Here is a 12707-nt window from a genome sequence, read left to right on the forward strand (position 1 = left end):
CCCAGCTGTTGAACTGAGCACACAAAGAGCCAAGAACTAACATCGATTCAAAACACAACAGGATCTCCACATTTTACTTGGCACATATCATATTACCATACATTTACAGTGATCTGTTATCTATTGATCTTTTTATTGACTGAATCTGAAAAACTGAATTTCATCCTTTTTTTCTTTCCACTGACAACTTGAGGCATTTCAAACCTACAGGCATTTCTAATTTGCACAGGAAATACTGATTCCAAGAGTACATGAGACTATGAGACTATTACACTCTGTTCTGTTCTCTTCATATACTCAGCATATTACAAATAATGTAATATTGTGGATTAAAAATTCAGCAACAGCAAGCTATTAGCAGGTTTATGCTGCCTTCCCTCTTTTCTTCCCTTTATGTTCCTGAAGGTTAACACCAGACCTAGACCTGCACCAAACAAATCCAATAACTCAGGATCATCCATGATTCTCCTCAAATCTCCCTGTGAAGGAGTGTATTGCAGCTCGGGCTCTACCTGTTCCTCTGCACTGAGCTAAGTATGTGATGGCAGGCAGAACCTCCTCCACTTCACACCGGCAGACAGCCTCGGCCCTCGTACCTGTCAACCGGCACAGCAGGAGACCAGCAGCAGCAGACCTGCTGAGTTCTTGAGTTGAACACATTAACAAAGGCAAAAAATAGGCCTTCACAAACCAGGCGATAGAACACCTCAAAATTGAGATTTCTATCTATTTCTAGTCATGGACAGACTTTATAGCATATCCATGAAAGTAGTTCTATTTGTGCTATCCACAAGCACAATACTGTTAATTCCATTTTATAACTGCTGGGTTTGTAGACCAGCAGCAGTTGAACTAATTCGATTCCTATGCTTACACTGCTTTCCCTACAGAGTATGTCAACAATAGCAAGATAAACTACTGCAGAGAAATAGTGTAATCCTATCTCCATGCAGAAAAGAGCGCCAACAAAGTAGGATTTTGGATTCATGCAGATACCCAGCAGATGTAAAATCTCCTCCATAAACACAGACTCGACTGTCTTGGCTATCCGTACAGAGCAAAGCGTGTGATCAAGATCTTTAGGACCAGAATAACACGGCCTTTTTGAAGCGCGCACACACACACACACACACACACACACACACACACACGCATGCATATTATCGCACTTGTCTGGCAAAAAAGCAGGAACTTACCAAGCACTCATTTCCAGTCTGCTCTCCTCTCCTCTTACAATTCAATAAAACGTCTTCTGTGTGCAGAAAGACCATCTCCCTCAGCTACCAGCACTTCAGCTTACACAGGACATAAATCTACCTATCTGAACACGTCTCTGTCCCTCAGTGTTGTACACAGAGACCGAGCTAATCTGTTGAGAAGAAGAAAACTGTGCGAGACAGTGTATGTCTCACCTTAGCCCATGCCCTCACCTCAAGCACATACTCCCACACAGTACAAGCCAGGAAGGAGTGTCACAGGGTGTGTGTGTGCGTGTGTGTGTGTGTGTGTGTGTGTGTGTGTATTTGTCTGTGTGTGTGTGTGTGTGTGAGTGTGTGTGGGAGTGGAGGGAAGCAAATGTCTCCTCCATGCAGCTTCATGCCCTAGCACTGTGTCACATCAGGTATGCATGTGAAGGTGTGTGTGTCTATGCATGCCTTGTGTGTTTTACAGGAGTGATTAGCAGACTCACCGCTGTTCTGTGCAGAGCTAATGTTTGGCTTTACTGTTCTGCTGGGCTCGCCATAACAGACTTGAGAGCAGCCACAGAAGTGCTATTACCACACAGCGGGGGCAGAATTCATGCATGCATGGACAGACATGTAATACAACACCGTGTGCTTTATAATGCTGAGTTGTTGTTTTTTTTTTCCTTCTACTGAAATAAATAGAAACCCAGCCTATTTTTAGTGGATGCTATTTCATACAGTACAGGCCTCTGGTACTTTATAAGAAAAGATTGCATGTGTTTGCACTATTGCCACATGCCAGGTATCATTTTTTACAAGAGACCTTGGGCTACACATCTGATTGCCACTAAAGCTTCTTATAAAATACTATCTTCACACCACATAACCATATTTAAGGCTACAATTCATTCAGAAAATTCAGCTAGAGAAAAAAAACAAAGACAAAACCTCACTACTTATTGGATGCAATTACATTCAAGCTTAAGGTCTTGGGGACAAGTGCAAAAATTGATGTAGTCTGACTGATTTCTGCAGTACTAGCCCAGAATGAGTTCATTTTCTGCCAGGTACCTTACTTATTTTCTAACATAGGGTGTTATATATATGAAAAATGTTTTACAGTAAGGTATTTCAGAATGGGCAACAGCTAGATATTTCCTTCAAAGTTGTTGAAAGTCCTTTATAAGAGGAGATTGTGCTCTTTTTGCTGGGAAGTGTCATGTGTCATGCTTCCCTGCAGACCTTGAATTACACATCTAATCACCATTGTGTGAATGCACCATTGTGAAAAATATTTCAGGGAGCCACTGTGGATGTTTCCCCTCTCCTCATCTACATTCTATAGTTATAGTGCTGTAGTTATAGCGAGGTAGATGTATTCCACATTTTATGTCAAGTATCTAATAACTGTTATAGGGAGTAGTTTGGGACCAGAAGGTTGTTGATGTGGAACAGCTGAGAAAGGCAGGAGAAGGCAAAGGAAATTCTCTGGATGAAACAAAAAAAAATCTAAATAATGCCATCTATTGTATATCAACACAACCAGAAGGCATTGGCCTATAAAAGGACAACACTGACAACCATATCATTAAACCATGAATGGATGTCGTGTGTCCTATCTGTATCACAAAACTTACTGAGCACATTATTTTTTGCTTTCCAGGGAAAAAAAAAAAAAAAAAAAACAGTTCCAAGGTTCTTATGTGACACTGCTAATGTGATTTTTATTGAATACTACAGTATTTCCCCACACACGCATCCATTCATGCTCCATACACCCATCATGTCTTTTATGATAGCTTCCCACAACACATCTTATTTCTTGCTGCCCTCTTGATATCAGCCTGGGTCTGCGCTCAGCTTTGTTGCCTGTGTGTAACAAATGGCATGGCTCAACAGATACAATTTGACTACAATGATAAACATCACAAGAAAGACCAAAAATACACATAAAGAGCAGCTATCGTATCTGAACACCAGCTGAGAGGAGGCATTCACTCTCACAGCGGGGAGCTGAGGAATTAGTGGATGAAATGTAACTAAATGCTGGTTAGGGAGGTGGAATAAAATTGGAGTGACTCAGTGGATGAAACGTGTCAAGTGGAACTAAATACTTTTTTATGTGTCAAATGTGAGCACACCAGCGTGTATTCAAACACGCTGTATTCACTGGTGAGACCAGCAGGATTCCTCGCTACAGGAGCGAATCTCTCTTTCACAGTTTAATAGTCCAGCAGCAGAGTCACAGTTACTCTGGTTTCTTTCCACATGTGATTGATCTCTTAACATTTAAGAAGAAAAAAAAATGATGTGATTTCTGCATTCTTCTCTCTCTTTCATTCTTTCTTTATCCAGAAATCATCTTCCCCTCCTCTTTTGCCTTTCTTTTCACCTCCACTCTTCATTTTGCTTCCATGTCAACTTTTAACACCTCTGCCTCTTGTTTTCCACATCCATTGTTCCATTTTCATCCAGCCATCTTGCTCCAGTCTGTGACTCTTTGGAAATGTGGAAAACATCTTTTCTGAAGTTATTTTTAAGCCTTTTTTCTCCTGAGATGTCATACTTTCTACAATCTCTCTCTCAACGATCCCTCCAGTTGTTCTCTCTCCCCACCTCTTTCTCTCTCTCACACTCAACTATGCTCCTCACCTGTTAATACTCTCTCTTTTTCTAATTCACTATGCTTTATTAGCCTGAGTATTACTGGAAAAATATTGTCAAAACCTCAGGACGGTGAATGTTGTCCTAGGTGTAACTGTTATTTCTTTAACTTTTTTATGTACCATGTGGTGTCACATGCTGTATATCAATGTAAAAACACAGCAGGTTTATCAAATTTGACCTAGCACTGTCCAAGATACTGTGTGAAATGTAGTGTCCTGATGTGCTGTGGTGGGCCAGATAAGGTTACATTCAAAATGCTGGACCCCAGCGACAAAATCCATGATACTCCCAAGTTTTGACCAAATACAAGCCAACAGAGGCTAAGAAATCATGTGACAAATAGAGTTCAAGCCAAAGTCTCGTCCCTGATATTCAGCCCCACCCACAGACCCCTAACCTCCCCCTACTCACATCAATGGCGTCCCTCTCAAAGATGCGGAGCTGGAGGAAGAGTTCCAGCTTGATCTTCCTCTCCTGGAAGAGCTCCTCCATCTGGCCTTGAGCCTCGTCCAGCTGCTGCAGCACGCTCTCGATGTGGGCCATGGAGCTGTTGTGAGGAGTCTTGTTGCTTGAGATAGCTGAGTCTCTGTTGAGAAATCAGATGGAAAGGATTTAAGGGTAAATGATGCACACAACAGTGGACGAGAACACCTTGAATTTGCAGAATCATGCAGGGCTCCTGGTTTATGTGAAGAAATCCTTGAGATTTGAAGTTAAAAGAAATAGAAATAAGTTTATGACCATACAAACAATTTAACTCAGGAGCTGACACAATATCGAGGCAGTAGTGAGCTAGTGTGTTCAGTAAAAACAGACAACTCATACCTTCAAGAGGTAGCTTGTGACCTTTTGTGAATAATTTTCTCTAACTTTTACCTACTTGACTGGGTCTCTAAAACAAAATTCCTTCTATTCCCTTTCCTTCACGGACCACATCTATCCTATTATGACTTCTCGTCAACAGTTCTTTACCTGAGCTGCTGTATGAGGTCTTCTCCCTCCTTGATGACATTGACAGTAGCCTGCAGGGTGGTCTGCTGCTGCTGACCAAAACGCTTTATCAGGTCCTGCACCGCCTCCACAGACTCAGCGTACACATCATCCAACAGCTCCTTCTGAAGCTCCTCCAACCATGTCCACAGCTAGTGGAGAATGATAAGAGAAACAAGCTGGTTAGTATTGAGTAGTATTTAGCATGTGCATCCATCACAAGCTTGTTCTAAAGAGTTAAAAATGGATAGCATGACAGTAGCCAATGGTTAAGGGTTATCAATGTAAAGAGCTCAAAGGTGGCCAATCAATAGGGAGAGCTTTTGTCTAAATGCAGTTGTAGCTATGTAAACAACTTAACAAGGATGAATCCAAGATGAGAAAGAGAAATCAAATCCCACCAGTTCTGTTCAGAGCTGGTGTTTCGTGAATGGTCATCTTTGTAACAGATTAGCCATCTGGGTGAATTGGCTCGGGCTTCTGAAGCCCTGGCACACTAACCCAGGCGCTGAGACCCTGGCGCCCATTGCTCTTCTTGTCAAACACCCACACGTTCCTACTCAAAAATGCCTCCGTTTTTATTGTTTTCCACAACCCACTTAATAAGTTATATTACATATTACCTGGTGTCTATGCAGACATGACCACTGTGCAAGTCTCTTCATCAAAACCCACATTTGGGTGGTAAGCTATACCAACATAAACTTCTATTATTTAATTAAAAGAAAAAGACACAGAATCCGGGTTCTCATCTGCATCATGTTATTCATCAACATCAGGATCCCCTCTTATTAAATGTAGTTCATGGTCAGCCTCCACAGTAAACTGTTTGTTGCCTTTCACCCTACTGGCTGTGAAGAGGCCAGTCTGGACTGCATCCAAAGACCTCTACAGAACTAGGAGAGCGGACAGACGGGAGCTCTGGAAACAGCCACTTCTACACACATACACACACGCGGTCACGCACAGGAGCACACACAGCAACACCCATGCATACACAGAGGCGCACACACACATGCACGTGCGAACACATACTGTGACCTCCACCAGTGTGAGCTGACAGATGGGATGAAGGAGATTAGTCCATATGGACATTAAAGACTAGCTTCATTAATAACACCATGGCTCTGACTGTCTCTATGACTCATGTAAACAGGATGTAGTGTTAACACATGCTGAGCACAGTGCTCCATCAGTATGGAGAGGTTAATTGTGACAGTTAATGATATGCAGTGTATGATTTTCACATTAATATATCATTGTGAGAGCAACTGGAGGGATGGCATGCTGGCTCAGTGGTTGGCACTGTTGCTTCACAGTAAGAGGGTTGGGGCTATGGACTTTACATGTTCTCCCCATGGTCAGGTGGGTTTCTTCTGGGTGCTCCACTCTCTTCCAAACATATCCAGGTCAGGTGGATTAGAGATTCTGAATTTTCCATGGGTATGAATGAAAAGCTCTCTGGCTATCACGGTTAAACGCATTATAGACCTCAATGAAAACAGCACATAAAGCAACACTTTCTGATGGGGGCTTAAAAGGGTCTCTGTGCTGACTTTGCATAAGTGCCCAAGAATCTTAACTTTGCATTAAGTTGGCACAAGGTTGCACACTCTGATTGGCTAATCGTAGAGGGATATCTGTGTCCAGGAATTAAATGGCATGTGCATCAACAAGAAGTACTGTATAATAACTTCAGTGACGCCAAGCTCTGTCCCTGTCTTCCATCAAATGCATGCTGAGGCTAGGCTCTAGCCCGTGACCCTGAATAGGAATAAGCATGTCAAGAAAATAACTAAAGTGGAATGGGTATGATATATTTGAAAAATGTATTTTGCTTTTATTGCAGTTTATAAGGTTATTGCAATTTATGCTTTATCGACTTATCCCACCATACCTGAACAAATCCTCTTGTTATTCTGTTAGTTATACATCAAAGGCAGCTCGGGATGGGGAATAATAAAATAGGTAGAGAGCTGCTAAAGGGGGCCAATGAACTTATCACTGATGGTCATTACACACAATTATTCACTGCAGACGGAGAGGAAAGTGCAGATATTTGCATATTTTACTGAATTTAATGACTTTTCATTTAATGAATGTAATGACTGCTTTGGCAAGAGTATATTCAGTAGCATTTTGATGAACAATTATCTTTGCTTTACACTTGCGCACAAACACACACATACACACACACACATACACACACATTTTTAGGTTGGGTTACATTTAGCTAACCTCTTATTATCTGTGTCATTTATTTCATAATGGTAACTGTGACTGGAGGCTGTTCTCTGTGAGGTGAGACACTTAAAACAACTGCTGACTGAGCATTGGCACACTAAACACTGAAAAGTGTTAAAGCTTATAGTGAAATCATAGTCAATAGTGCCAAGTACTGAAATGTTTTTGTTTTTTTCCCCGTTGTCATTATTTTCAGCATGGAGGTCCTGCAGTGAAAGGTACGGTACCCACTGACAAACCATTTTCAAACCCTAACAACCCACCCTTTTGCCCCAAATAAGCTATATGAGGCCACATTTTTAGGCAAAGGGATTTTGACTTGTATAGCACTGAGATGTGACAAAGTTTCCTACTGCCATTTCCATATTGTAATCAATATATCAATATTCAGCTACCCTTTTGGATTCTGTCTTTGTACACTAAGAACAGGGTGTGGTTTTAGCATTTGGCACAATAGAAGAGTCAAATCGATGTGCAGAACAGGGATAATCTAGGAGCTGCACTGGTGCTGCAGTTGTATGAGGAAGATGAGAAGCAAAAAGAAAAAAAATCTTGGGGAAAGGAGAGAAAGAAAAATCAAATAAACACCTCTTTGACATGTGTGTGGAAGGCGACAGACATGTCCAGCAGGACTTTGCGCTGCTCCACACGTCGCACAAAGTCCTGGATGCGATCCTCTAGCTGGTGGGCAGCCTGGTAAATCTCCTCTGGGTCACACTCTCCGGTCTGGGCCAACTGCTCCGCTGCTTCCAACAACTTGTCAGCATTGGTGTAGGTATTCTGAAACATTATTATTATAGAAAGTCTCCTTTTAAAACAGAACAGTATCTTATACACTCTTAGCCACTCTTATATCTTTCTAAAAGATCTGATTTAGTGGAGGTGTTTAAAGACAATACCAGATTTGTATTTTTTCTTTTTGTATGTTTTTACTCAACATGAATTGGACATGTGATGCTTCAGCAAGATGTGATTTGTATGTAATGTAATGTGATAATGGCTTTATGTACTTGTTTTAACACTAGACACACATACAGTAGAGCAAGTTATTACAATAGCGCACCTGTGCCACCTCCTCAAAGTCTTCGTGTCTCTTCTGCAAAGCCCTGGCTCTGTGCAGAGACTTCCCAACGCCAGTGTGCTTACTGAGAAAGGCCTCGCCATGGTTCTCGATCCAGTCCAGCACCTTGACACACATGACACACATGACACACACACAGGAAAAAGGGAGGTTGGTAGTTGTAAATAGGTGTTGAAGGATTCCTGGTTGTTAGCTTATGGGAATGAATTATTTTCATAAAATGCAATCAAAAAGCTTGGTTGAAATTGGTATAGTATAACTTTTTAATCAGTAGGGGGCGCAACTGACCAGAATGGCTCCATTCAAACCACATCAGAGCTGTAGGAGAATACCATGATGATGCCATCTCTCTCTCTCTCTCTCTCTCTCTCTCTCTCTCTCTCTCTCTCTCTCTCTCTCTCTCTCTGTCTCTCTCTCTCCCCCTCTCTCTCTCCCTCTGTCTCTCTGTCTGTCTGTCTGTCCCCCTCTCTCTCTCTGTCTCTCTCTTTCTCACACACACACACGCACGCTCGCTCTCACCCTCACAAGCCTCTTGGACACAGCAATCAAGTCTATGACGCCACACTGTTCCTATACTACTCTCTCTCTCTCTCTCTCTCTCTCTCTCTCTCTCTCTCTCTCTCTCTCTCTTTCTCAATCTATCTATCTCTCTATCTATCACACTCCCTTCCCTCCTCTCTCTCTTTGCATGCCGTCTGTAATGTTTACATTACATAAATGTGGACAATTAGGTTTTACTTAATAATAATGCAGAGCAGAGCAATGTGTCAACATTTCCACCGTGGATGAGATTAGCTATAAATCTAAGCACATAATTACGTTATTATCTATTAAACAGATGGTCATGCTCCATCCGTTTCTATGTGGAGTAATAAAGGAGATTTTCATGATGATGTTTTCAAGGTCTATGGGAGACTATTTCTATGGGACAAACACACACACACACACCCATACACATACGCACAGACACACACACATGCACGCAATGCCCTCGACACTTTATGTGGCAGTAAATTGCATCACCATGGAAACCACTACCAAGAGAAAAGGGGATGAAAGACTGGGGAGAGGAAGTGAAAGAATGAATGCAAAAGGAGAGAGAAGCCAGGGAGAGAGAGAAGGAGACAGAGAAGTAGTGAGAGAGGGAGGGAGGGTGAAGAAGAAAGACAGAAAGAGAAAGAGAAAGAAAGAGAAAGTGAGAAAAGGAGGGAGAGAGACAGGGTGAGAATGAAAGACAGAGGATGGGTCGGGCCCAAAGGGCAGAAGACAGCAAGTAAACACCAGAAAACAACTCAGTAGTTGTAATCTCAGGACTCTGCCATCTAGACAGCCAGAGATAATTCCCAAACTGAAAACCCGGGAGGAAGAGAAAAAAGGCTTTGAAAAAGCTGGATCTGATTTGAAATTATCATTAAAATGACACTCTCTGCTGTGCAGTACATCCTGTAGAACAGACAGAGCTATGCACTAATCAATCTTAATCACCTCATATTCCTGCTATGTGTCCTGTTCTCTATGTTTTACTGTTTTCCATCTGTAATTTTTGTGGTCTTGTATTTATTTTCATACTTCGATTGTTAAGTCTCCTTTAGGCTCCTTGATTACTGGTTTATTGTTTAAGTGCTTTAAATTGGACAAAGTCATTTAGTGTGATACTGTACTTGAGATAAAATTTGACTTGACAAACATTTCTTGGCTCTGTCATAATCAATTTAATCTGCCATTTTTTTTTTTTATAAGCCAAGATTTTCTTTGTTTGTAAATTATGGGTGTGTAGTTACAGAGCATCTTGAATCAACGGCATGGCAAATTTACTCACATGCTGAAAAATGCAAAAGCAACAGAAATTATTTCACAGCTACAAAATATAAACATTAAACATACATATGCCATATGTTAAATCTTGCCAATGGCATTCACTGTTTATGTGTGCATGTGTGCATGTGTGTGTGTGTGTGTGTGTGTGTGTACGTATGTCCCTTTATACCTGCTGTACGTCCTGCTGAAACACACAGAGCTGCAGGCGCTGGTGCAGGCGAACTTTGCGGTGTTGCCAGATGTTCTCCAGCTGTCTCTGGTGATGCAGCACTTCATGGATGATGTCCAGGACGTGGTGCACCGCTTTGGAGTAGTTGGCCGATGCCGTCAAGGAATCGGCACTGCCTGGGGTCAGAGGTCGCTGTAGCTTGTCCAGCAGAGACTTGCCATCCTGGCTTACCTGTGAAGGGGTAAAAGCAGTTTAATTGATGGATACATGAATGGTTATATTGATGAAGGAAATTATTGTAGAAGGCATGTGTATGTATTCTGGATTTTTGATTTGAATATATGCTGGTTGCATTAAGAGCTTGTCTGTGTTTGCATTAAGGTTTGCATAAGTGTATGTGTTTTGCATGGCTGCTTTGTGTGTGCTAACCTCAGAGTACGCAGTGGTAACATGCTCATACAGTCCCTGATGATGGTGGATGGTGTCCTCCAGATCCTGCAGCTCAGAAGGCAGCTCTCCCTCACCACATGCCTTACACCACGGCTCCACATTACTCATGTACTGGGAAGAGAAAACACACACGCACACGCGCGCGCACACACACACACATGCACAAGAAAGCAGAAACGCATCCATAGGATAGCTGTAATAAACATGACACGGATACATTTTATCAGGAGCAATACACTATGTTAGATATGCTGTGAATACATCCAAGATCTTCATATGGATGATGAAGCCTCATGAACCAATTGCATGAACAGATACACATGATGGGGTGTGAAGTGGGCCAAAAGTAAGCAAAGGTCTTCATATATAAATAGGTTTAAGATACGACCTGAGTTCACATTCCTGAGATCCTCGAGCTCAGTGCAACTAAAATTAGCCTTTGTTGGGTTGATCCATAATGCTCACCTGCTACACAACGTTTTGAGACAGTAACTTCTGAATGCTTCACTTATATACGGTCTTTGGTCTGTACTTGCTCTAAATCTTAGTGCCCCCTTTCTAAAACTTAGTGCAGCCTTTCTCTGACCATGAGCCATTCAAATGAGCCTGCATCACAGGCTCCTGAGTGGCTGCATGTTACACTGGCTTTATACAATGAGGTAGCATTCAAACTTCTGCTTTCTTCTTCACTTCTGTGTATCTATGTGTGTGTGTGTGTGTGTGTGTGTGTGTGTGTGTGTGTTCCTCTGGATCGCTGTGCAGCCAATGTCACTTCAAAGAGGTCTCTATTTACCAAAGTATTATCATGAACACAATTTAATAAGTTAATAAACTAACCCAGTGAGACGAGCAGTGATAGTCAAACAAGCAGAGACTAATTTCACTGTAAAGCGCGGTCAGAAACAAACGCAGCTGAGGGGAAGCTTGTGTAGCCTGCAGATATGGATCACACACACAACCAAAGGACAGATGGCTTAAATCTGTGTGTGTGTGTGTGTGTGTGTGTGTGTGTGTGTGTGTGTGTGTGTGTGTGTGCATGAATAAACTAGAATTGGTCAGAGTACACATGATCTGCACTCGAGCTCATCTAGCTCAACTTCAAAATCAAATCAAAAACTAAATCAAAAACTAAAGTACTAATTCTACTGCAACAGTTGCTCGATTTTACAGGTTTAATCTAATCCAAAAATACAGGCTACAGTGCCACAAGCAGAAACGTGCAACACAATTTCCTTAGTGTAATTTTGGCCTGTCTCATTACCTTGGTATCAAAACAATATATTATTATTATTATTATTATTATTATTATTATTATTATTAACATAGTTATTATAGTTTTTTTTCCTCTTGTGAAATGTATATTTGAGGCATTCTGGATCATTTCCAAGGCAATTTCAAATAGCAAATGAATCTTGTTCAAACATATTTTATTAATAACAGATTTATTTAAGCATTTTTTTTTTTTATTAATAATAGGTCATAACATAATTAAAAACAATCCTCAAATGGTCAACAGTAAAATATTTGCCAGCTGTTTTAATCCCAGGGCAAACTGACAGAAGTTCAACAACTGTTTGGCTTCTTCTGGAACTTCTTCTCATCACACCTCAAAGGGTGTTGTTGGATTTTTTTTTTTTTTATGTTTTTTTTTCCCAAATTAAAAAGCACTCTATGTCGGAACTAGAGGTAGCTGGCAATCTAGCTTGCCAGCTCTCTAATGTGTTAAATAATGCTTGAAGGGAAGGGGACTGTCCCAGCCACTTTACAAATGCAAACCAAAAATCAAAGGGACAAGTTTACACCAAGGAAAATGAAGAAAGTGAGCTGTTAATTTTACAGCGGTTTCCACCCATTTCCAAGTAATACGTTGCATTTATTTGCTGCCATTCTGCCCCAAACCCATTTATTTCTGACCCTGACACCGTACACGGAAGACATTAAACAACTGTCTCATGGATTATTACTGCAACTGCACACAAAACAATGGAAAGTACCGTAGTGCTGATCGTTTAAATGCTCTTAAATCTATTGCTGGTAAAGCAAAAATTAAAAATAACAATAGTATAAAGCTACAATAGTCTTGGGCAAATAAGCTACTAAG

The 12707-nt window shown here is 41.2% G+C and overlaps 1 protein-coding gene across 1 annotated transcript in view; it reads right to left on the reverse strand.

Moving 5' to 3' along the window:
- The window catches only part of triob (trio Rho guanine nucleotide exchange factor b), a 145850-nt gene that overhangs the window by 53957 nt on the left and 79186 nt on the right, over positions 1 to 12707 (reverse strand). The window contains exons 10-15 of the mRNA XM_030071844.1: positions 10586 to 10717; positions 10157 to 10387; positions 8152 to 8274; positions 7677 to 7868; positions 4827 to 4996; positions 4266 to 4440 (exon numbers count right to left, since the gene is read on the reverse strand). Coding sequence (XP_029927704.1) covers positions 4266 to 4440; positions 4827 to 4996; positions 7677 to 7868; positions 8152 to 8274; positions 10157 to 10387; positions 10586 to 10717 — 1023 coding nt within the window. The remainder of the gene's footprint in view (positions 1 to 4265; positions 4441 to 4826; positions 4997 to 7676; positions 7869 to 8151; positions 8275 to 10156; positions 10388 to 10585; positions 10718 to 12707) is intronic.

This window comes from Myripristis murdjan, chromosome 16, assembly GCF_902150065.1.
Source record: "Myripristis murdjan chromosome 16, fMyrMur1.1, whole genome shotgun sequence".
In the NCBI taxonomy this organism is placed as follows: Eukaryota; Metazoa; Chordata; class Actinopteri; order Holocentriformes; family Holocentridae; genus Myripristis; species Myripristis murdjan.